Raw genomic sequence first — 26,842 nt, 5'->3', positions numbered from 1 at the left:
GCAGAATGTCATTACACCTGCAAAGGTGGACAGAAATCAGCAAATGGCTCTTTGAAGACTGGTTACTAGGGATAAGGAATAGGAAAAAAATGTGTTTCACTTATGAGTGACAAGACCAAAGAATAGTACTCAGACTGCTAATTGGTTAAAAAAATGTATACGAGCAAGCTGGCACTTGGTAACTGAAGCAGGTCATATGTTTATGTTTGGCCTCTATATACATAACAGATGTCTCTTTTCATAGGTCAGACAGAGAGGAGAGACAATTGATTTAACAGCTAGGGATATGCAGAGAGAAAGAGAAAAAATATTGGAGACAGTCCCATACACCATGTGTATTTCACAGATATATATGTAAGAAAGGGAGGGATAATCCTCTCCATGGTTCTTTTCACAGACGTTTATGTGTTTGGCATTGGCAGTAATATTTTGTATCGACACAGCAGATGCGCAAACTAAAATTCTTTTACACTTACAGAAAAATAATTATCCCTTATGTTGACTTACAGCTGCTCTAATATCCACCAATGCTGCTCTCCATTTCCTCAGAGCCTACACTGTTGAAGAGGGTTGTTTCATACAGAGCTTACTGAGGAAACTGCCTATTTTCCAAGATGACTTTGAGGAATGATTGGGGTGACACACTGGCTTCATTTAACAGTGCTGGTTACCAAGTAAGAAGATTTCCAGCAAGTGTAAAGTACAAAAGATCAGCAAAGATACGACATGGTGCTCAGCTACCACACTCCTCTGAGAGGAAGGATGGTCCTACAGTTAGGGGACTGCCCTAGGTTGTGGGAGAACTGGGTTCATTTCCATGCTCTGCCATGGGCTTCCTGAAAGATCTACTGGTGAAAAAAGATGCCTCAGAAACAGGAATTATTATCAGCATGACATTAAAGCCTGGACACAAGATAGTTGATGGGTAAAATAGGTTAAAAAACAAGAGATTTTAACAGTGCAAATGTTTTCTCTTCCTATATATAGGGAGAAATCTGGAATAGCAATGTCACTAAAGAACAGTGCTCAATATTTCCTAACACTGTGGTGCAAAATTTTTCCTTTTAGAATAGGAATGTATTGAACTGTCTCAGACTCCAGTGTAACCAACTCTTAGCTAAGAGGATCCTACCTGTGTAATTATCCCTGTGCCCGTATAAAAAGCAAGCAATTGTTGGTGACCCTGGGCACTACTCTAGGTAACTACGGAGGGTGGAAGACCACGAGTGTCGATGAAGCCCTCTTGCTCTAGGCCCAGGCAAACTGAAGCCCCTCCGCTCCTAGAACTTTCTGTGACCCTGCACAATTATGAGGAAGCTAGCACACAAACAGACAGGTTTGCACACGGCTCGCTAGCTAAGGCCAGCTTCGGCCTGGGAAACATATAGATAAGGCAGAAATGTTTAGCAAAAACCAGTAACAAATAGACCCAAATACGGCAAGGCTCAGGCAATGCTACTGAGGAAAAACACAACTGGCTGCTTTAGCTGATTGGCTATGGTATGGTACGGGGCAACAGGTAATTGGTTGCATAAGCTTGTGTAGTGAAGTAGGAAAAGGTATAAAATGTATACTGGAATCTGCATGCAGGATTTGAGACAGTTCAGTCTCCCTACGCCCTATCTGAAGCTTCAAATAAAACTCTCTGATTCTCCACCCCGTTGTGGTCATTGGCGCAACGCACACCAGGCAACGAACCCAACTGTTGCTTGCCTCAGGCACTCTGTACCAGCAACACAATGATCAATAAGGTTAAGTGTCTAAAGCCTTAAGTTAGACAAATCAGTTAAGGTGAACTCAAAGCTGAGATTAAGCCCATCTCTGAAAATGAGAACTCCTATTAATATATGTGGATTTATCAGCCATTGGAGGGTTTTGGTTTAAATATTACTCTATTTTTTAAAAAAGGGTGTTTGCTGTAATAAGGATAAACCACAGGATCTAGCCCATGGTGCAAGAAAGATAAAATGAGGTTATAAAGCTATTTTTTACAGAAACTCAGCCTGATCCTCACTGGTGCATAGTTCCATTGATGGAGCTATACTGATTCACATCAGCTGAGGATCTGTCTTTGTATAAAAACACCAAGGAGTCTGGTGGCACCTTGAAGATGAACAGATTTATTTGGGCATAAGCTTTCATGGGTAAAACACCACTTCTTCAGATGCATGGAGTGAAAAGTATAGATGTAGGCATTATATAATGACACACAATGGGAAGGGAGTTACCTCACAAGTGAAGAACCGGTGTTGACAGGGCCAATTCGATCAGGGTGGATATAGTCCACTCCCAATAATAGATGAGGAGGTGTCAATTCCAGGAGAGGCAAAGCTGCTTTTGTAATGAGCCAGCCATAATGTGCTGGAGAGGATTCAGCTGGGGGCTGTATGTGATGGCCAGTGGTGTTCTGTTATTTTCCTTGTTGGGCCTGTCCTGTAGCAGGTGATTTCTGGGTACCCATCTCGCTCTGTCAATCTGTTTCCTCACTTCCCCAGGTGGGTATTGTAGTTTTAAGAATGCTTGATAAAGATCTTGTAGGTGTTTGTCTCTGTATGAGAGATTGGAGCAAATTCGGTTGTATCTTAGGGCTTGACTGTAGACAATGGATCGTGTGATGTGTCCTGGACGGAAGCTAGAGGCATGTAACTAAGTATAGCAGCCAGTAGGTTTCCGGTATAGGGTGGTGTTTATGTGACTATCACTTATTTGCACTGTAGTGTCCAGCCCCCAGCTAAATCCTCTCCAACACATTATCAACGGTCTACAACCTATCCTGCAAAACGATCCCTCACTCTCCCAGAACTTGGGAGGCAGGCCAGTCCTCGCTTACAGACAGCCCCCCAACCTGAAGCAAATACTCACTAGCAACTACACACCACACCACAGAAACACTAAACCAGGAACCAATCCCTGTAGCAAACCTCGTTGCCTACTCTGTCCCCATATCTACTCTAGCGACACCATCAGAGGACCCAACCACATCAGCCACACCATCAGAGGCTCATTCACCTGCTCATCTACTAATGTTATATATGCCATCATGTGCCAACAATGCCCCTGAGCCATGTACATTGGCCAAACCGGATAGTGCCTACATAAAAGAATAAATGGACACAAATCGGACATCAGGAATGACAACACACAAAAGTCAGTAGGAGAACACTTCAATCTTCTTGGACATTCTATAACAGATTTGAAAGTAGCTATACTTGAACAAAAAAACTTCAGAAACAGTCTTCAAAGAGAAATAGCAGAACTAAAATTCATTTGCAAATTTAACACCATTAATTTGGGCTTGAATAGGGACTGGGAGTGGCTGGCTCATTACAAAGGCAGCTTTGCCTCACCCGCAATCGACACCTCCTCATCTATTATTGGGAGTGGACTATATCCACCCTGATTGAATTGGCCCTGTCAACACTGGTTCTTCACTTGTGAGGTAACTCCCTTCCCTTTGTGTGTGTCATTATATAATGCCCGCATCTATACTTTTCACTCTATGCATCTGAAGAAGTGGTGTTTTACCCACGAAAGCTTATGCCCAAACAAATCTGTTCGTCTTCAAGGTGCCACCGGACTCCTTGGTGTTTTTGTGGATACAGACGAACACGGCTACCCCCTGATACTTGTCTCTGTATAGTTAAACCATTCTTTGCAATTCTGACTGAATTCACTTCCAGCAACAGTATTTTTTTTATTGCCTGAACACTCACATTTGCTGACGATACTGACATTAATACTTTTTTAAAATAATCATTGAATTATTGTACCTAGATTTTAAAATTGAAACTTGGGGCTGCATTCTCATCTGGTGTAAACTGGCATGTGTCCTTTGAAACCAACAGAGTTATGCCAGTGGAGGATCTGACATATGATATTTAATATATTTTGAAGCTGAACAAAGTACACCAGTAATATTTTTCAGCAATCTTGCAATCTAGTTAGGCATGCCAATTGCCAAATATGTAAGAAGAGTTGTGTTAATAAAGTACACTGGTGTCTGGTGTTGTTGATGTGCAGATGTACTGTTTTTTGTTGATTCATTTCTAGGATAAGCCATTTTTAAAAAAAACTTCTCTGCTTGCATTCTACTTCCTATGAAAGGAATTCAGAATTATCCAGGCAAAAGGAAAAAGCTCTGCCTGTGTCTGATTGGATAACACCCAGTTTAACAGCTGTGCAGTGGTCATACTGGAAGGGTGTATCTTGTTGCAGGGGAGATTCTGTAATTCAGCATTTTAACTAACTGTGAATTCAATCTTTTGGAACTCTCGGAGCAGACTAAATACTGTACTTCTCTTCCATTTCCTATCACTTCTCTTGTACGGTGTTTGACAGCGCATTTGTGAAAAGAACCTATAGCACTTGTACCAGGTTTTCTTTAGACTGGCAGATGTTATCATGCACACAGGAAGCAACTATACTTTTTAAACAGAAATCAAGGAGAAAAATCAAGATATAATTTTATCTTTCTATATCACCTTAAACAAAAGAATTCAGTAAAACCCTTATTTCTCTCACAGACATATTTCTAATTTCATTCATAATCTAAACTATTATTATATTAGAACAAACATTGAATTTTTTGTCATTCTGGATACAGAACAAATCACACCTTCCACTGCACACACTTTTGGGAAACTGCTGACTTAGAAAAATGTTAATAGTCACATTCCACATTTCTGAAAGTTCTTACAAGCTGCACACCTTAATCTGTGACAGCTGTGAAGGGTAGAAATAAAAATAGAACCAAACAGGATGCTCCAGGGTTCTCAAATACTATGCTGAAAAATAAATCAGGCTTACTGGAACTTGCTGGAGGAAAAGGAAAGTGTGGGACAAGGAGTGAATGATAGGCCGTTACATGCAATACAACCTTTGGATTTGGAAAGAGATGGAAAACTTATGAAACAGAAAGACAGAAAAAGGCTTTTCTAGGTAACAGGAGATGCTAAGAAAGAAACTCTTGCATCCTCAGTGGCAACAGTGTAGTGGTCAGAAAAGGCCAATGCTAAATGATCAGAGAGGGGATTACACAGAGCTCAGGCCCACTGAAAGATTTAAAAATAGGGAGAGCCACATGGAACGGGGTCCTGAAATGAATGATGAGACCCTGGAGATAAATGAGGACTCTGCATGTGTTGGGCTGCAGCATTCTGCACATACTAGAGTCCAGACAGCTGGGATTTGGGAGGGTCTAACAGAGTTACAATGGTCAAGGGAGGAGAAGATGAGTATTTCAGGAAAGAAGGAGTTGTTACAGTGGTGTACATGGTCAGAGATGCAGAGGTGGTAATGGGAACCTAAAAGCATTAGAGATCTAGAGGAGGCAAAAGAGTTCATGTTCAAGGTTCAATTGGGGCAAATGACAGTTCTGAGTTGAGGAGGTAGATTGATATGGAGTTGTATTTGAGGATATTTCATATATTAACTGATTTTATGGCTAGGAAGGACCATTACGTAAGGTCTTCTGAATGTCTGCATAACTCAGGCTACGGATTTCATTGTGACTCTTGCTTCAAGCCCAGTCACTTGTGGTAGAACTAGGGTATATCTTTTAGCATTTTCATCTTTGACATATTTGGACAAAGAAACCTGAGATGAAACCACAAGTTTCGTGGACAAGACATGTACAAAGGATGGATGAGGAGAAGCCACTAATGGTACTAGAAGACAGATATAAAAAATTATATACTATGTATCAATTTAATTTTTTGGAGAAATACTTCACAGAAAAAATTTCCTCCTCTTAAGGAAAATAATTAGTTGGTACCTCATCCAATAGAAAACACCTGCAGCCATCACCACCATTGGATGTATTTCTTTTAATTTCATTTCTTTTGTTTGGCTAAGTTTGGATTTAACCTGAGCGTAAGCTGAGGTGGGCAGCATGACTTGACTTGTTCTGCAGACTGAAATACACATTCTCATCTCAGATCCTCAAACTGGTGTAAATCAACATTTCTGCATTGAATCAATAGAACTAATTTGGTTTATGCCAGTGGAGGATCTTACTCCTTGTATTTGCATAATCTTGTACAATTCCTACAGGGAACTATTGCAGTATTACACTGGTAACAGGTATTGCACGGAGCTTTCTTATTAATGGAGCATTAATGCAGTGAAGATTACACAAAGGGTTCTATGGGAACATATAGTCTGGCCTGTCATTACTATGAAAATATTCTGGATAGGAATTAACTTGATTTGCTCACATTTCTTACCCTATCTCCACTCCCATGAAATGGGGACTCAAGCATAACCTCTGTGGTCTCAGCTTAACAGTCTGGCTCTTGGACTGAAGCTATAGGGGCTGATATTTAGCTCTGGAGGGCCTTGGTTCAACCCCTGGTGTGTGGGCCATAGTAAGAGGCCATTTTGTTGGAATACATATGGATTTGAACTGGTGTGGGCCTCAGCAGCCCAGGATGAACTACCTCTGTCCAGAGTTACTATGTAACCTACTGATCAGTGTGTTCTATGTGACCTCCTCCGTTACAGCTTGAGAGCCTGACTCTTTAGCTCAAACTGTGGAGATTCTCATATTTAGCTCTGATGTTGCCCAAGATGGCAGCTGTCACATAAACACTTTGATAAATGGAATGAAAGACTGACTAGGAACTCTGTAACTTACGTAATTCTGTACGCTTCTCTGAAATACTGCACTGCAGCCTTCCAACAGAAATATTATTTTCTAGTAAATCACAATAGCCCATTATATATCTGCCAGAATAACAGGTCACCAGGGAGATTATTTTTCCCTTTCTCCAGTGGTTAAAGAACACAGCTGTCACAAATATCAGTGCTTCTAGCTCTTTCTACAATATCACTACATCTTGCATTTTAAGGGACTAGCTAATAGAAAAGTAACACTTCCCCCACGTTCCCACATTTTTAAAGGTAAGGTGGGAAAAAGAATACAGGACTTGAAGTCATAGAGAGACAAAGTCTGCTACATTTGCTATGCAAAAGTCAGGGCAATGCGAGAAAGCTGGAGAAAGAGAGTAGCTCTCGTGTACACATTAGCACAAACCAACACACCCTTTTGATTCTATTACACCACTTTAAAAAATAGGAAGCAAAGTGGTGCACAGATGTATCATTCATGGGGGAGGGAGGTTCCAAATTAGGAAGGATGTCTGCAGTTCAGAAAAGGCTGGAGTGGACTTTATGTGACATCCAGATTTTAGCAGACAAGTGCTGATTTTATGTTACCTGTCTCTATGTAAATGTGTAGGTGTTACCACTATTACCCACAGTTGCTAACATTCGCTGCCATTTTGAGTACTGGTATTTTTGTTGGTAAGGTTGGTAATCAGCCCAAATTGTTAGAGATTAGTTACCAGGGGGCATGTGAAGCTTGAATTACAAGTAACTACCTGTCTAGGATACATAACATTCTGCCCCAGCAATTATTCTGAGCTGCATATTAAGTTTTTAAAATAACCCTTCAGAAAAGATTAAATCACTCACTTAGCAACTGTGAATGAGTACTTGTAGTAGGAAACAGAAAGCTTTTGTTTTAAACACAAATATAACTATTTAAATAACTTCTTCCAACTGCAGATCTGATTTCTTAGGAGCATCCCATTAAAATGAAGAAATATTTTGCTTTTCACAGATTATTACATTTAATAAACAAATATTATCTTAGTCATGATTTTTAAACAATCTGACATCAGTATATTGCCCCCCTGCCACTTGATTTCATTAACCCAAATCAAATTATTTCATAAACAAGCAGTCACATTTCTTAGCTGTTAAGAACTCTTACAAACCAATTAACATGAAAAATCCCTTGTTATCCCCAAACACTCAAACTTTCTTTATTATCTGTTTTTAGTGGCTTCTATTTTAACTTTATATCTATTTTGTTTAACTTTCTCCTCAACTTTGCATCCTTTTCCTGCTGTCAAAAATATCATTTTCATTAATTTCCTTTCCCACCCAATATTTCTTTTCCCTTTTCCTATTTCTCTTTCTGTACATTTTTCTTCTTTATCTCCCGCATCTTTTTAAAAATTATTACCCTTTGCTATTTTGTAATTTTTTACATCTTTCTTTTCTTTTTAATCTCCCACTTTAGCTTTTTACCGTAGTATGAAACTTACTAATCTCTACAGCTATCTTCCTTTGTGGCCTTTTCCATTGAATCTACTTTATAATATCTGGGTCTGAACAGTTTAAGCAAATTCCTAGTGAACTCACAAAACCCCTAAGCCAATATCTCCGAGAACAGAATTAATGGAAAGAGATAATACGAAGCAGCATCAACAAATAGAAGGTTGACTTCACAGAATTAAGATATGGAGTAGGACCTATTATATCTTTCCATTCGTCTCCCTGCCAATGTAGTGCATCTTTTGTTTTTGTCCATTTCAGTTTTAAGTCTGAAGCAATAGTACTCTTTTCTTGGGAGACATTTCTGACTATTGTCTTAATATTCAGCCTAAATTTTCATTGAATTTCACTTAATTATTTCTCAGAGCAATAGTCTCTCTCTCTCCCCATCAAATGAATCTTCTCTCATCGTGGTATTTACAAATTTAATTTATTGCTAGATTTATGTCAGATGAACATAAGAACGGCCTTGGTCCATCTAGCCCAGTATCCTGTTTTCTGACAGTGGCCAATGCCAGGTGCTTCAGAGGGAATAAACAGAACAGGCAATCACTGAGTGATCTATCCCCTGTCGTCCACTCCCAGCTTCTGGAAGTCAGAGGCTAGGAACACCCAGAGCATGGGGTTGCATCCCTGATCCTCTTGACTAATAAGCATTGATGGATCAATCGCTATGAACTTATCAAATTCTTTTTTTAACCCAGTTGTGTGAGAGGTTGTGTGATTAAGTACTGTTTGATGTGAGTGAGGGTTACAGAAATGGACTCTAGTTGTTTAGTGCCTGGTTCAGAGATGTCTTCCAACAGATATGCAGGAGTGTACCAAGAACTTCTCTGCCCCCTTACCCAAACTGTGTCTCCTATATACACTTCTATGCTCGTAGGAAACTGCTGTACTGCTCGTGAATATATCATGCTGCTATTAATTATTCTCCTACCAAAGTCTCCCCCATACATAACTGACTAGCTCATCCAGTCCTATGGTCTCTCTGGACCAAAATCTCCAAAATGCCTTGGTTCTCAATTATACTGGGAACAGGGCCAGAGCTACACCTTGAATCTCTCTTAAAGGGCTCTCTTAAAGCTCACCCAGCAAATACCCCCAATAGATGTAGCTATACACTACAGCCAACACTACATGAAAGTTTCCTTCACATCACCTCTCTTTGGTGCCACACAGCCACTCAGCACGCTTAGATCTACAAGCTCACAATTAATGCTTGGCTTTCCATTCAAAATCCAAGTGGCGTTGGAAGAAAATGTAGGTCCTTTGCCACAAAGGGACTTCCTGCAGTGTCCAGGTGTGCATTAATATTAAAGGCCACAGAGGTAGCATTACAAAAGAGGGATTTTCAGCTTTTATTTATAACCAAAAGGCCCCTTGGTAACTCTCCTTTCAGTTGCAAAATAATAGAACCCTCAAACATTCACTGTAGTTGTGGAACAGAAGCAGCTGTTGGTGCCATTAACTATAAGTACCAATGCAGGAAATTCCCTATACAGAGGCAAAAGTAGCATCTCTAGTACTGTGGTCACTGCTCGGTCACTTTACACATATCTAAGCATGAAAATCTTTTTTTTAAAGTGGAACAGAGCAGACAAAAATATTTGCATAGATACATATGAATGTATGAATCAACCATAATTACTGAGGGGCATGACTTAAAGATACCTCTGTTCCTCTGTTCGAGCAAATTGAGATGATCCACATTAAAGTGAGCTGTAGCTCACGAAAGCTCATGCTCAAATAAATTGGTTAGTCTCTAAGGTGCCACAAGTCCTCCTTTTCTTTTTCTGAAACCTGTCATTAATTCCTCTTGTAATTCTAAACAAGTCATTGGAATTACACCAGGGGTGAATTTGGCTAACACAGTGTGCACTAGATACATCAAGGTGAAGTATATAAAACTAGGAAGTTTTGAGTTTAAATGCTCATGCTTTTGCCTGCATTGTACCTTATAATAATTTTGAACATTTATCCATATACAGATAATGCTTCTCAAGAGACAAGCGAATTTTTCTAAATAAAAATGCGTTTAGAAACATATAGTCACAAGTATTTATTTTACATTCAGCATTAACTTGGCACTACCTCTAGTTCTTGGCAGTCTCTACTATGCTCGCCTTTGTCGTCTACCACTCTGTGCTCCAGTATTGAAGACAACACCTGTGGCCACATAAAAGACTATGTACAGCAGCTGCAGGACTCAGATGTCTACACTGAAATAAATTTCTAAAGCAGACACATTTGGATGTGTGGCTGGCTTCCTTGTTTGACTCTTTTAAAGTCGTCTTTGGACGTCTGCAGTGCTGGATGTCGTATCTATCAACTGCCTGACCTAAGCTTAGTGATAGCCTAGAATAGCCTCAAACATAGAAAAGAAGCTCATAATTACACTGGTCTAACTCTGGAGTCACTTCATTGAAGCCAACTGTGTTATTTCAGATTTACACTGGTATATACAATGGAATTAGTTCAAATGTACTCCAGTGTAAAAAAGAGCAGAATCTGGCCCGAAGATTATTAAACAAGCTGCAGCTGGTACTCAGTCAATACATCACAGCACCAATTCTCCTGTAGCATTTCCTGCTTTGTAGAGAATTTATTTTGTACATTGAAAACACATATCTTTCTCACATTGATCTAGATATCCCAGCTCCTTATTTAGGATCAAAGGATGGTAAAATACCTCTCTCAACGCATATAGTATGTAGCATATAGGATGCAGAAATACCATTAGACATACGGGGTCAGGGATACAAGAAAGCTACAGTCAGTTCTGTTTTTCAAGTAAATGACTTTCTGACTGTATTTTTAGCTACTTTTTTGAACTACAATAAACTGTTACAATTGACAAATTTCTATTTTTAAACATATGTGGTAGATATGGAGGTAGCAACTCACTTACACGGTACATGCTAGATTCAATAAAACTAAATGTTTTGAAGTTATTAGAATTAACAATTTGAAATAGAAATGCTATTTATCTAAACTAGAGTAATGGAAAATATCAGCATCTCGAACCAATGATTATTCTCACTAGTTACATGGGTGCAGTCCCCTTGAAGTCAATGTAATTGAGAGCAGAATTTGGCTAATAGTCTCTGATGAATCTGACATGTTGTCCCTGGCAGATCCTTAATGCAAACAAAGTGTCCTTGATGGAGTTGGATCCATAAATTCTGAAGTGCGCTTTTTAGATTTTAGCTTCTAATCCCTCAGGAAAAAACTTGGCGAGGTTTAGGGATCTGCCAGGGACAATGTATCAGAATCAAATCCTACCATTAGATCTACCAAATGGATCTTAGATCAATGACTTAACAGAAGTATTTCAGAGTCTGAAAGAAATACATGAGCAAAACAATTTGGTATAATTTATTTCAGACATGGAGATTGAGCAGAAGGGGATGGTATTCTGTTCAATATGTCTGAGAGGATATTATTGAATGCAAGTTATTTATGCAAATAGTGTGGTTGTATTTCTGGACATTGTGCTACATGATGTGTGTGGCAGTGGACTGAAAGACCACAGGTGATACATTTGTTTGTCCATCTGTAACGTGCCACTCCTTTTGAACTCACATGCTCTCCCTCAATCTTTCCCCTTCAGGCTGTCTTTCAGAGCGTTTTCTACTCCCTCAAGGTGTGTCCCACTTCTTCACAGCTGTCTTCCGTCTCCCTCCCCTCTGAAGATGTGCTCCTCCTATTGACATTAATTCCTACAGGAGGCAATCTTAGCCTAATATCTATTTAAACACTTATAACTGTCTGAGATAACCTGCAGCTTCCATTTAAAACCACAGTTCAGACCACAGTGGAGTGAAGAGGGGCTACAGTACGACAATACTCCATCTCCCATGTGGAATTTTGGCTGACAGGCTAATTAACATTCTACATTGACAATTCCACCTCTCAGAGAGAAAATAATGTGTACTCTGTGCCCTGTCAAATCTTCCAACTGGCAGAGTAGATGAGTGGGGTTATGGTCACACATCCTGAACCACTTCTGTGCTGCCCAACAACTCTGTGGCTTGTCCCAATACAATGCACAATTGTGGGTGGGGGGGAAGATACTTGTGCAGTCTCTTCCTCCCTTCCCTCCCCGCAAATTCATGTAACTGTGCAGGCCTCAGTGTTCATGAAAGCTTCTCCACATTGGGCCTTAGTAAGGGGTTGGAGGAGTGCCAGACAAAATTCACTGCTGCATAAACAGAAATAGCACTGCTGAAGTCAATGGAACAGCACCCCTTTAGCCACTAGGGAATATAGCTTCCAATCCGTATGATGTGAGAAAGTCATTTAGTTTTCATATTCATTCATTCATTGGCTTCCCTGCTGAGATTACCATGAAACATGTCAACAGAGAAGGGTTTGGACTGACTGGACCAGGAACAGGACTGAAACCTCTAACTTATTTCAAATATGCCAAAAAGAGCCAGATGATGGAAATGCTGAGTCTCTGATGATTTGGGCTGGATATGAACTGGCTCACTATATATCAAGCCTCATCCTAAGCAAGGAAGACACTTACTCAATGAGGAGGGAAAGCCAATAACAGAAAACGCAGAAAGTGTTAAATGCTTTTTTTGTTTCATTTTTCACTAAAAAAGTTAGCAGTGATCAGACAACTAATATCAGTTTAAATGGGGTAGAATGTGAAGCTAAAATAAGGAAAGAACATGCCAAGAATTACTTAGACAAGTTAGATGTCTTCAAGTTGGCAGGACCTGACAAAATACATCTTAGAATACTTAAGGAACTGGCTAAAGATATCCCTGAGTCATTAACAATTGTCTTTGAGAACTCCTGGAAGACAGGAGAGATCTCAGAGAAAAAGAACAAATATAGTGTCTATCTATAAACAGGGGAATAAGGACAACCCAGGGAATTATAGACCAGTCATCTTAACTTTAGTACCCAGAAAGATAGTGGTACAAGTAATCAAACAACCAATTTGCAAGCACATAGAAGATAATGTGACAAGTAACAGTCAACACAGATTTGTCAAGAAAAAATCTTGTCAAAACAACCTAATATCTTTCTTTGACACGGTAACATGACTTGTGGATCGGGGGAAGCATTTCAGTGGAGTCACATCTTACGTGGGGGTTAGGTTCTAAAGCCAGCACGTAAGGCGAAAATCATGTATAGTCAAAAAGAGAGAGAGAGACGGAAGAATGAAAGAATAAAAAAGGAGAAAGACGACTTCAACATCATTATGCACAAACCGGAGTGCCTCAGGATGGCCAGGAGCATTGTCTACGATCAGCAACACTGTAAAGTCAAGTCCTTTCTCTTCGAGGTGCCGCTTGACCTCCGGAATGAAAAAGTTGTGGAACCAATCCAGAAATAATGCTGCCATCACCCAAGCCTTTTTATCTGATTGCCAGAACACAGGCAGGAGATTTTTGTTCTTGCCTTTTAGGGCACGGGGATTTGCAGCCCTGTAGAGCAAGCTCGGCTTTATTAAATGCCCAGCCGCATTGCCACAAAACACCACAGTCATACGGTCCTTAGCTGCTTTGAAGCTAGGGGCTTGTCTTTCTGATTTTGAAGTGTAAGTGCGGTTGGGCATTTTTTTTCCAGAAGAGCCCAGTCTCGTCAGCATTAAAAACTTGTTCTGGAAGATAGCCCTTTTCTTGTATGATTTTCTTTAATTGTTTGGGGTAGGTTTTTGCTGCCTCTTCATTTAATTATATATTTAATATAATCATAAATTATTTGGATAAAGGCATAGAGAATACATGCATAACTTTTGCGGATGATACCAAGCTGAGAGGGGTTGCTCGTGTTTTGGAGGACAGGATTAGAATTCAAAATTACCTTGAATAACTTCAAGACTGAGTGAGGATATGATAACAGTCTTCATTTACCTAAAAGGTTGTTATAAACAGGGTGATCCATTGTTCCCCTTGGCCACCGAGGACAGGACAAGAGGTAATGGGTTTAAATTGCAGCAAGGGAGATTTAGGTTAGATGTTAGGAAAAAACTTGCCAAACTGTAAGGGTAGTTAAGTACTGGAATAAATTTTGTAGGGAGGATGTGGAATATCTTTCACTGGAAGTTTTTAAGAACACGTTAGACAAACATCTGTCAAGGATGGTCTAGAAAATATTTAGTCCTGCCTCAGTGCAGGGGACTGGACTAGATGACCTGTTGAGCTGCCTTCTAATCTACATTTCTATGATTTTATATACATTCACAATTAATCAATTTATCAGTACAGGAGGCTTTATTAAAATTCAATATGTTTTCAGATAGCTAATAATAAACACAGTTGAAAATGTCAAAAATGTCTTCAGCTGTGTTCCACCTCCATTTAACATAAGAAAGTCAAGAGTAAAGAGCAGGAAAGGTGGAATTTACATTTTACACAATTTCAACAATTCTGTTATACTTATTTTGGCATGAAATATTTGCGTTACACTGTCCAGAAGAAAATAAGCTGTGGAAAATAGCTGTGAGGTCACAGCACTGAAGCATGTCAGAGTCATTGAGATTAAGGCCAGAAAGGCCCATTAGAACATCTAACCTGCCTGCCTGTCACCAACACCCACACACTAAACCCAGCAATGGAAATGAGACCAAAGTAAAGGAGACCTACAGGAGATTAGACTATTATGTGCCACAGGGAGATAACGGGGGGGACCGAGGTGCGCCAGTGCTTGAGGTTCCTTCAGTGGCAGGGAAATGCATAAATGACATATACACACATAATCCTGGCAAGAGACCTATGTGCTTAAATGGAAGCGTGTGAATACTCCCAATGAAGTCATTTGTGCTATTCATATGTCTAAAGATAAACTTATGCTAAAGTGCTTGGCTGGATCACAGCCTTGCAGGTTAGTACCCATAGAAATAGCGACTATCTGCCTTCTGGTATGTTTGGCAGTTCCCACTTCTTTCAGGGGAGCTGAATGTGCACATCTGAGAGAAGAATTTGGCCCTTAGTTCTTCAAAAGCCACTCATCAATGGTGTGGCCTCATCTGGAATACCGTGTGCGCAGTAATCGCCACCCCATCTCAAAAAGGGCATGGCAGAATTCTGAGGGTGGAGGGTGGAGTGTCAGACAAGGATGATGAGAATGATTAGGGACAAGGAACAGCTCCCATAAAGAGAGAGACTGAAAAGATTGGGACTGTTTACCTTAGAAAGGAGAAGAATTAGAGGTGATGTGGTAAAAATATATGAAATAATGAATACAGTATACTCCTGATTTTCCCAATCCCCATGCTCTGAATTTCTACATTATCTGAATCCCTTCCTTGTCCCCCATGCTGGAGCCAAGAAAGAGATTCAGATAATGCAGAGGTTCAGAAAACAGAACAGAGACCCCCGACTACAGGAGAGTCATCCTACTGTTGAATGGCTCCTGCAACAGCACAGGGAGGCCTCTGCAGCCCTGCTGTCCTGTGAGAGAGTGAGTGGGGCTATGATGGCAGAGCTGCTGCAGGGCTGGTGACACCTGGCAGGTGCCTGGTGCAGGGTAGACTCTCTGCAGGCTCCGCTCTGGCCCTCCAGGACTGCAGCCTCTTTCCCCCACACCCTCACGCCTTGTCCCTGCAATATTTGAGACGGCAGGAGTGGCAGCAGAGGGAGCCCTGGGCAGCCCTGCTGTTATGGAAATGAGTGAATGGGGGCCATGAGAGCAGAGCTGCAGAGGGCTCCCTGAACTGCTGCTCCTGCCCTCTTGATTATCCAAGCTCCTGACTAGCTGAACAATATCCATGGCCTGCATGCTAATTGGATAATTGGGAATATGCTGTAGATGGAGAAGATCGTTAGGAAACTTCCCTTATCCCTATCTCATAACATAAGAACAAGGAGACATTCAATAAAATTGAAAGGTGGCAAATTCAAAACTGATTAAAGGACATCTTTCTTTTTACATGTAATTAAACTGTGGAACTCATTGCCACAGGGTGTCACTGAGATCAAGAAATGAGCAAGAGTCAAAGAGGGATTGGATGTTCATAGAGATAACACAAATACCCAGATTTTTAAGAATTAATGCCAACAAGAAACAAATTGGAAGGGAGATAAAAACTCAAATTTCAGAAGTTAAGGCAACTGCTAATTATCATCAGTTAGAATCAGACCTACATGGGGGGCAGATGCCTCCTGTGGGTTTCTTCTATCTTCCTCTGAAGCATCTAGTCCTGGCCTTTGTCAGAGACAGGTTTCTGGACTAAATGGAGCACGGGAATGGACCATGCTGGAAACTGCCATGTACCTATTATTTCCTTACATACCAATACCTCCAGCTTCTTAACAATTTTTCTCATTCTTCTCTGAATTCCATCAAGAAAGTAGAAATTTTTGCTAGTAAAATAATAATAATAATAAAAAAATGATCTGGGTACCTAACAGCATTCTAGATGTGGGCCCATTCAGAAGAGTTGTGCTCCTAAATATTCAGTTCAGAGGCAAAACGCCTTTTTTGGCTGAAGTAATGCATTACAAGTTCACTCGATCTTTTAAAGCATTTCTGTTCTCCATGTACTCTACACTACTACCAATGAGTAATGGTTTCAGATTATTTTTCTCCAGATATATCAATGCACATTTTTCCAGGTTGTTATTGACTTCTCAGTATTTCTAGTCTCTCTAGATGTCTGTATGCTGTTTATATCTGGCTTAACTGTTGGCTGCAACATCTCCCCGTTTGCTGTGGTGTACTGATTTTCATTAAGATGATGTCTCCAAACTCATTAAAACTCATTCAGATTTTTAGTGAATGCTAAATAAGGCCAGACATAGGACCATTCCTTACAGTCCCTGACCAGCCAACTCACCCTAACTCAACAGATTGCATGAGGGCAGAATCTTGTGTTTATTGTCCTTCAGCTCCATTTGACAGTGCTTTTATCCAAGCTATCGTGAATGAATTTTCTTAAATAAAATTTTGAGAGACACCATATTGGATGATTTACTAACACCCATCTGTATTATTAACGAGAAGCTGTTGCTCCATAGCTAAAGTATAGTCACTTTCCCATTATTAGACTGATATTCAAACACCCAGTCCAAGGACAAAGGAGGAAATGGGATGCTGGGTAATGGACAGGGTATGAACAAAGTCTCTTTTCCATGCTGTAAACATTTTGCACCACTATAATAAAAACAATGCCTGCAAATCAAAATTTAGGGGATCTAGCCTGATTCCCACTGGTATCCGGCCCTTCAGAGCTCTGGCCTCATCCAAATTACACCACCCAGCTACATTTAATATTCTATTCTTAAAGAGATGGAGCTGAATTATTCTGTCTGTTGTACCATTATAAGCCACATAACTCCATTTACTTCAGTGGTGTTTCTCCAGATTTACATCATGGAAACTGAGAGCAGAATTCATCTCTGTCTCTTTAGGTTTACTCGTTCTTTGTTATATCTTGACTCTGCATCACTATCTCGATGAAGCTTGTCTTCTGTTATGAAATGATGGTGAAAATACTTTGGTAGCAATATGGTTTTCTGAATTTTCTTATGGGGAATATGCCATCCTTAAGAGCCATCTTCTCTACAGCTGACCAAAACATCCATAAATGAAAAGATTCATTTTCTTTTTTCCCCTACATTAAACAGCAGCAACAACAAAAAACAAATCTGCTGTTCTGATGTTTAAAGATTCTTCAGAGCCATATCCCCACCCTGCCAGCAGACAAATATGTCATCTCTATATCAAAGATATACTAGTGATTTCAAAGTTGCTGAGCTCACTGCTTTAGAATAATTTGCTAAGCATATTGTTATAAATGATGTTCTCAAACTGACCTTGGTGTGACATTGTGCGCTCGAGAATGGTGTCTATCTAATTAAATAGGTGAAGTAAAGATGAAATGGGTGAATGCAGGTTGTGAACTTTTGCCTCAATAATGTCCTTGGTTTATTGAATGGAACATTGTTGCACTTTTCTGCTATTATTTTTTTTGGTCTGATTCTTTATTAATGTTCCTTGATCACAGAATAGATTTTAATTTAGTAAGACTTACAATTTTAAACGACTCCACACTTACAACAGTAGTTCTCAAAACTTCATTCTTGAGATGCACAAAAGGGTAAAAAGATTTATGCCAATGTAATGCCGACAGACCCCAGTCGTTGGCAGGCAGGATCAAATCTGAGACCTCTGGAGCTTAGTGCATGAGCCTCTACAGCATGAGCTAAAAGCCAACCAATTGTTACCTAAGGCTGTAGAGCAAACTCATTAATCTCTCTCTTTAAGTGGTCTCAATGCCACTAGATGGGACAAAACACCACACCTAGAAGGTATGTAAGTTAAATACTTCCCCTAGCTGAGGAAGTGCACCCTGAACTTCACAGACTTCCCAGTTGAAATCCCAGATGAGCCCCCACTTGTAACGCCAACAAACCCTGGCTGTTGGAGGGCAAGATCGAACCGGGGATCTCTGGAGCTTAGTGCATGAGCCTCTACCGCATGAGCTAAAAGCCAACTGACTGTTAGCTAGGGCTGTAGAGCAGAATCATTTTATATCTCTCTCTAAGAAGTCTCAGTGCCACTACATGGAACAGAATACCAAGAGGTGTGTAGGTTACACCAGATCTATTCAGACCAAATAATAAATTATGGAAAAGATTGAACCCACTTCTTGGTGTGTATTATTAATTTTGGCCCAACGACAGGTGTTTCAGGCAATAGAGAACTAACCTCAGAATTCACTAAAGCATAGGGCCTTTCTACTTAGGTAAACTGATAGGCACTGCTGTAGTGGAATAATTATTTCTCTGTAGCTATGCTGGTCAATTTCCCCATGTAGACAAGCCCATAAACACAAAGAGGAAAGTCCAGCCTCCCACATGGAAGCCTAGTCACTATGGGCCAAATCCTGGCCCCACTCACGAAAAAGCTGGGGAAAATGGGCTCTGCTAGCAGAATGAATGCCAGGATTGTGCAGGATGAAATCTTGCTTCCCCAAGCTGGCAGTAAGGCTTGAGGTATCAGTGTACAGTAGGCATACCTACAATTATCTATAATTCTGGGAGAGTCCAATGTGCCCTGTGATATTCTCCATCTGTGTATAAATAGGCAATTCTGCTAGAAATGGTACCATCTTTCAAAGTAATTTACAATTATAAGGAGATGATATATTGTGGATGGGCTGTGATGGATTTTACAAGGTACATGGAAAAGAACAGGACATGGTATGCTGCTCTGCACTCTCCGAGACATGTGCCCCCCCAGTGTAGGGGCCCCCGTTACATCAACGTTCCTCCTCTGTCCCAGCACAGCGGGATACAGTCACCCTGGATGAATCCTCCACTACCTGGTCCTCCCCTATGGTGATACACAATGGGCCAGACTCTGATCTCAGGTTTTACCAGTGTGAATCCAGAGAAACTCCAATGACTTAAATGGGATGACTCCAGATTTATGTTGTGGTCACTGAGTTCAAAACATGGTGCCAGATGAGTAGAGTTGGAGACAGAATAGAAGCTTTAATTTTGAATTCTTTTTATCAGTCTATGTATGTGGGACATTAATATCACTTAAAACATTTTTGCCTTTCAAATTTAGAGCTATGGCTCAGTACAGTGTATTACATAATATACACATTTAGTGCTCAACACTTACAGATGGAAGAATTCTTCCTTTAGCTGCAGAGCCACTCAAATTATTTCAGTACAATGGACTTTATTTTCAAAATGCTTAACATAATACAAAGATGCACAGCTGTCACAACAGTCAAACAAACCAAAGTGATAAGAAAGGTTTGCTGCTTACCCCTGTCTGTGTCATAAAGGAAGACAAAACGGTTCCATTCATAATGATCCAGCAGACTTAGGAGAGCTCCCCGTAAAGATGGTCGCAGCTGCAGCACAAACTGGCTCTCACCCTCTGTGGGGAAACTTGGCGTGATGAGGGAGATGTGCAAGGCGCTGCAGAATGAGGTCAAGGTATGTACTGATCTCTTATCATACAGTCCAAAAATGGCAAAAACTCCTCTAGAGTACTGAGAGCAAACTGCAAGAGAACAAAACACACTTCAACTAGTAACAAAACCTTTAAACAAACACATTTTATATATTATATATATATATATATAAATTTCCAGCATTTATATATGAAATTTCTTATTTATTTGGTCTTATTTATTTAAATGTATGTAAGCAACCTCAATTTTGATATGGATTTGTTTTTGAAACAAAACAGCACCAAACCTTGATTATAAATGATAATTTATCTCTAGCTTTTTGTGCTAATTAAAACAGCGTGTATGAATTAAATAAGAAATTAACATTTTGCATTCAAAGGAAAGGTCAATCTGCAGTATCTTACGTTGTGAATGATATGCCTATTATTATGAACTGCATGTCATTCTACCTATATTTTTCACTGATCTATATCAATTCTTTAGGCAACTCTGAGCATTTGTTTTATTCTAAATGGAAAAGGAGGTTGTGCTTTGCGGCAGTCTTCCTTTCTCCCCCCCCCCCCCCCCATCATATCAATTTCACTGTAAGCAGAAGTTCATTGTAACCAAAAAATGCAACTTGCGCACTGTGAATTGAAATAATTTAGGACTTTTATTCTCCTTCTCCATAAATTGAGCCATTCTCTACATTACAGCCTCATCCTTACATATGGTGAATAGCAACTTACTCCATGAATGCTTCCATTGACTTGTTAGTTCACTTCTAGAAAAAGGTACTAACTCAGCAAAAGTAAGGGCATCGGACTCTTGACCAAAATCATCTCTCTCTATGCTCTGCCAACATATGAATGAGAGACAAACGATGTTCAATGCATAGTCTGATTTGCTGATAGGCCCTCTCAGGGCCCAAAGCAAAGCCCACTGAAGTCAACTGAAAGACTCTCATTGACGTCAACAGACCTTGGATAAGGCCATTAATGATCCATGCACATGAAGGGACATGGCTAGTGAGATGAAGGCAACTGGGGCACTAAGGGAGTTAGCTAGCAGAGTTTGCCAGTGAAGGAAAGCAGGGAGTTAGAGTTGTCTGTTGTTGTTTTTTCCTTTCCTTAATGTGCAGGTACTCAACAAGGGAGAACCCGCAAAGGGAGAAAAACTGTGTGTGGCTCTGCCACCACGGCTAATTCTTCCTCTGCCTGCACCTATAGTGCCCCCTGCTGGATGGAGGATGCTAGCTGAGTACAGCAGTACCACAGAAGGAAGGATAACTGGCTGCTCTGTAAGGAATAGAGTGGTTGCTGGCCACCTTACGCAGAAGATAGTGCTCTGACCCCCACCTGTGTGGTCAAGAAGAGATATGCTTTACTGGCAATCAGGAGGTAAGGAGCAGATCCCAATGGCTGAGAAGGAGCCACCTGCATTCAAGGTTGGGAGGCTCATGGCCACCTCACCGAAAAGGAGAAGGTGTAAGGCACTGGTGGTCAGGGACTCCCTTCTGAGAGCGACAGAGACATCCATCTGCCAACCTGACATGATGTCCTGGGAGGCACAGTGCATGCCTGGAGCCAGCATCCAAAATGTTATGGAAAGGTTGCCAAGGCTCATCCATCCCTTTGATCACTACCCCACGCTTCTCCTCCATGTGGGCACTCATAGTATTGCCACTTATGACCCTGAGGAGATCAGCAATTACTACAGGGCTCTGGGATCAATTCAGGGGTCCTGAATTCTGGTCCATCCTCCTGGTTGAGGGTAAAGACCCAGGCAAGGATATGTGCATCCTAGAGATGAATGCATAGCTGTGCAAGATGGTGATGACAGGAGGATTTTGGTTTCCTTGACCATGGGATGTTACAGGAAGGTGGTTTGCTGGGAAGAGACGGGGTCCACCTGAACAAAAAGGGGAAAAGCAACTTCATGCACCAACTCACCAACCTAATGAGGAGGGCTTTAAGCTCGGTTCAAAGGGGGCAGGTGTATGCTTTCTACTTAGTGGGGAAGGAGAGCTAATAACTAATGACATCAATAAGGCTGAGGTGTTTAATGCCTATTTTGCTTCAGTCTTCACTGAAAACGATGATGTTGACCAGATACTCAATACAATTAAATATTAACAAGGGGGAAGGAATGCAAGCCAATATAAAGAAAGAACAGGTTAAAGAATATTTAGATAAGTTAAATTGGCAGGGCCTGTTGAAATTCTTCCTATGTTGCATAAGGAACTAGCTGAAGCAATCTTGAAACTTTAAGCAATTATCTCTGAGAACTTATGGATGATGTGTGAGGTCCCAGAGAACTGGAAAAGGGCAAACATATTTAAGAAAGGGGAAAAAGGAGGGCCTGGGGAATTGTAAATCAGTCAGCCTAAACTTTGATTCCTGGAAAGAACTGGAATAAAATATTAAACAATCATTTTGTAAGCACCTAGAGGAAAATAAGGTTGGTTATAAGGAATAGCCAGCATGGAATTGTTAAGAACAAATCATAATAAATCAACATAATTTTGTTCTTTGACAGGATTACTGGCCTACTGGATTGGAAGAAGCAGTAGATGTGACATATCTTGATTTTTGTAAGGCTCTTGACAGAGTCTCACATAATATTCTCATGAGCAATAAGGACAATGAGGTCTAGATGAAATTACTATAAGGTGGGTGCACAACTGGTTGAAAGACCATACTCAGAGTAATTATCAATGGTTCTTTATCAACCTGGGAGGGCGTATATAGTGGGATCCCATGGGGCGTATCTAGTGGAGTCCCATGGTGGGTTGGATACTATTCTGTATTTTCATTAATGACTTGGATAATAGAGTGGATAGCATGCTCATAACATTTGCAAATGACACCAAGCTGGGAAAGGTTGCAAGCACTTTGGAGGACAGGATTAAAATTCAAAACAATCTTGACAAATTAAAGAACTGGTTTGAATTTAACAAGATGACATTCAACAAAGATAAGTGAAAGTCTTTGAATTTAGGAAGAAAAAATCAAATGCACACCTACAAAATGGGCAACAAATTAGCTAGGTGGTAGTACTTTTGAAGAGGATCTGAGGATTACAGTGGATCACAAATTGAATATGAGTCAGCAATGGGATGCAGTTATGATAAAGGGGATACCATTCTGGGTCTATTAACAGGAGTGTTGTATGTAAGACATGAGAGGTAATTGTCCTGATCTACTCAGTATTGGTGAGGCCTCAGCTTCAGTATTGTGTCCATTTCTGGGTACCACACTTTAGGAAAGATATGGACAAATTGGAGAGCAACAAAAACTATAAAAAGTTTAGAAAACCTGACCTATGAGGAAAGGTTAGCACACTGGACATGTTTAGTCTTGAAAAAAGAAGACAGAGAGGACCTGACAACAGTCTTCAAATATGTTAAGGGCTGTTATAAAGAAGATGCTGATAAACTGTTTTCCATGTCCACTGAACGTAGGATGAAGCAATGGGCTGAATTTGCAGCAAGGGAAATTTAGGTTAGATATTAAGAAAAACTTTCTAACTATAAGGGGAAATAAATTCTGGAATAGCTTTTCCAGGAAGGTTGTGGAATTCCCTTCATTAGAGTTGGACATTAGAGTTCATTAGTGTTGGACAAACACCTATCAATGATGGTGTCAAGTATCAGGGGGTAGCCGTGTTAGTCTGTATCCACAAAAACAACAAGGAGTCCAGTGGCACCTTAAAGACGAACAGATTTATTTGAGCATAAGCTTTCTTGGGTAAAAACCCCACTTCTTCAGATGCATAAAGTGAAAATTACAGATGCAGACATAAATATACTGACACATCAATGATGGTGTTCACTTGGTCTAGTAATTTTACTTGGTCCTGCCTCAGCACAGGGGGCTGGACTTGATGACCTTTTGAGGTCCCTTCCAACCCTAAATTTCTAGGATTCTATGAAAACAGTCCATGCAGCTACTTTCTCTGGAAAATAGCTCTTCACTAGCAATTTATTACAGTCAAAATGAATAATTTCCTACTCTTGAATTATAAGAAAAAACAATGTACTGTAACTTATACATAATCATTAACGTTGTTATATGTCCCAAAATCACAGAAGTTACAGAAGGGAACAATCAATTAGACCAGCAAGTCCATTTTTCAGTAGTATATACTCAAGTATTTTTCTGTGCTGTATAAACAAACCTTTGTTTCTTACATGGACATTGAAAGAGCAAATACTCATGATAGTATGCAGGAATTAGGTAGGAGTATTCTTGCTGCCTTCAATGTCTTCTATGCTTCAGAAGCCACCAGAACTGAGAGAGAGAGTATGTATTTTGAAATAATTTCCAAAGCACTAAAAATATTTCTTCTTCAGTGCTGTACAGTATTTGGTCTGGATTCTTCAGTTCAATGGGACTGATTCTGCTAGTGTACATGTGAAGTAGCTCCATTAAAAGAAATGAGTGTAAAAAATGGAGTTTCGCCAGTGAAAAACCCATGTAAACAGAAAGAAGAATTGCCAGCTCAGAAAAATGTGTAAGTATAATGCCCAGCTCAGTGATCGTCCACCCCCCCCCCACCCCCTCTCGGTCTTGGTTGGGGTTTTTAGGTTCTAATGCAATACAAATAATAAATAAAATAAATAAATAAAATATAATAATTATAATAATAATAATAAAAATGAGACTCAGGTCTTATTTTTACACAGTTTTTCAATGCAGGCTACACAAAGCCCTTGGAAGGGGCACACAAGATCCACTCCCCTTCCGATTCACAACTCCACTCTCTCGGCATCTCATTGAGCTTTATAACCACAGCAATGGGGAAGATTGGTTCTCACACCATTTGCCTCGCCAAGGCTGTGATGCTTTATGATTGGAGATTACCATTTGTATCATCGCTACTACCATTGTTATACAATTGCAACAACTCTTATACAAAGCATATCATGGAAGGCATCATGGGAAAGTTACAGTCTATCAAATATGATTATCCTGGTTAAATCTATGTATCGTCTTTGTATCTAAAGTTATGAATTCTGGCTATGTATCTGTATTTCAAATGTGTCTGCTCCTAGGAGACACCTCACAGATAGCTATCTAGCTCTGATGTAAATTCTATGTGTTGATGGCCCATTAAGGAATCTCCAGTCTCACACTGGGCTATAGAAGAAACTCATCCCATGGAGATAGCTCTTCATGGGGATGCCTCAGACAACAAGGGGCCAATGGCCACCCCCTGAGATTTAGCAAGCCATGTAAAGACATGTGATATGCTCATGTGACCCTGTACTCCATCTTGGGCCAGTAACTTTTCACAAACATGGCCTGTGAGCTTTGTTTGGGACAGTAAAATCTGTTTACTTAGGAAGGATCCCTGAGACATCTCCATTTTGTCTTCATTTTCTGCTTCATTTCTCTGGACTGGATTTCTAACAAGGAAGTTGTGAACAAGAAACAATGACCCTCAATCTGTTTGAGTGATTCTAGAGAGATTTTTGCCCGATGGCAGATTATTCCATCATGGCTACAAACCTGATATACGAACTTTGCAATCACTTGTATGTATATGATTCCTTAACCATTTATAGCGCTCTTTCTTTTCTTTTCCTTTCTTTTCTTAATAAACCGTTAGATTTTAGTTACTAAAGGATTGACATCAGCATGTTAATGGGTAAGATCTGAGTTATATATTAACCTGGTTAAATTGTTGATCCCTTGGGATTGGAAGAACTCTATATCGGATGAAACTGGTTTTCAGTAACCACCCATGGGATGGTTCACTAACTACACATGGGAGCATTAACTTGAGAAAAGGACATTCTTTGAAACAATATTTTTATAATTGTTTTGCCTTGATACGGCAGAGCTCCCTATTAAAATTTCTGAACACATCTGTGTTTATTTTTCATATCTTTTTCTTTTCTAACCTCTCTGTTTTCTTCATCATATCCCTTCACCCCAATTGAACGGATCCTTCTGGAACATGATTTCTGCTTCTGGTATCAGATATATGAACAATGAAGCTACAGAATATATGCTTAGTGGGCTAATTTCATCCCTGGTTTAAACTCCATTTGCCTCAAGGTTATACCACGTAAAAATTTGGCACATTACTTCAAAAATATGCTTGGCCTGTGGGCTGGTTTAGGATAACTAATCCTAAAGTATATTGCTACAATCTAATATTTAACAAATACCCACTGTACTAAGACTGCCCTAATGAGGGACCTTCATCAATTAAATGGATATAAAAAGGATAGGAACATAATAGAGAAAAATGGTGTCACAGAGAAAATGGGCAGATGAAACCCTTATACCTCCTTGAGGACTAGTCTAATGTCTTATGCTTTGAGGATGAGAGTACCCTGGTCTGAAACAGCTCAAGAAGAAAGGTGAAATGGGTCAACTGGGGACAGAAGAAGGGAATTTAATGTTTTTAACTTACTTACATGTTTATTAATTGTGTTTAATAAAATGTATGCCTATCATAATCCTGAACATTTTGCTGTTATGCTCAATTCCTTCTCTCCACACTTTGTCCTTATCTTTTATATTATATACTCTCCAGGACAGGACATGGATCTTCCTCTGAACATGGAAAATTCCTGGCTCTTTTTTGGGTGCCACCTCAACTAAATACATAAATAATAATAATACAGTAAAACAATAATAATAATGATAACGCTGGGCAGGGAAGGGCTAAATTAAGATGTCTTTTCCAAAAAAGTAAATTGAATAACACATATTTGACCTACCAAAGTTTTACCTCCTACAATGTAACTTCATTCAGTAGATAAGGCGTTGGATTGGAAATCAGAGCTAGATTCTATTCCCACCTCTGCCACTGACCTACTTTGTGACCTGA

At 40.0% G+C, this 26,842-nt stretch overlaps 1 protein-coding gene across 8 annotated transcripts in view; it reads right to left on the bottom strand.

Annotated features, from left to right (window-relative positions):
• GRIA4 (glutamate ionotropic receptor AMPA type subunit 4) overlaps positions 1 to 26,842 on the bottom strand; it is a 276,316-nt gene that overhangs the window by 154,994 nt on the left and 94,480 nt on the right. For all 8 annotated transcript variants that reach the window (XM_073338510.1, XM_073338501.1, XM_073338538.1 and 5 more), the window contains one exon: positions 19,867 to 20,106. In XM_073338510.1, the coding sequence (XP_073194611.1) occupies positions 19,867 to 20,106 (240 nt within the window). The remainder of the gene's footprint in view (positions 1 to 19,866; positions 20,107 to 26,842) is intronic.

The sequence above is a fragment of the Lepidochelys kempii genome, chromosome 1 (assembly GCF_965140265.1).
Source record: "Lepidochelys kempii isolate rLepKem1 chromosome 1, rLepKem1.hap2, whole genome shotgun sequence".
In the NCBI taxonomy this organism is placed as follows: domain Eukaryota; kingdom Metazoa; phylum Chordata; order Testudines; family Cheloniidae; genus Lepidochelys; species Lepidochelys kempii.
The sequence above is the reverse complement of the archived record's forward strand: the minus strand, read 5'-3'. Positions and strand labels throughout refer to the sequence as shown.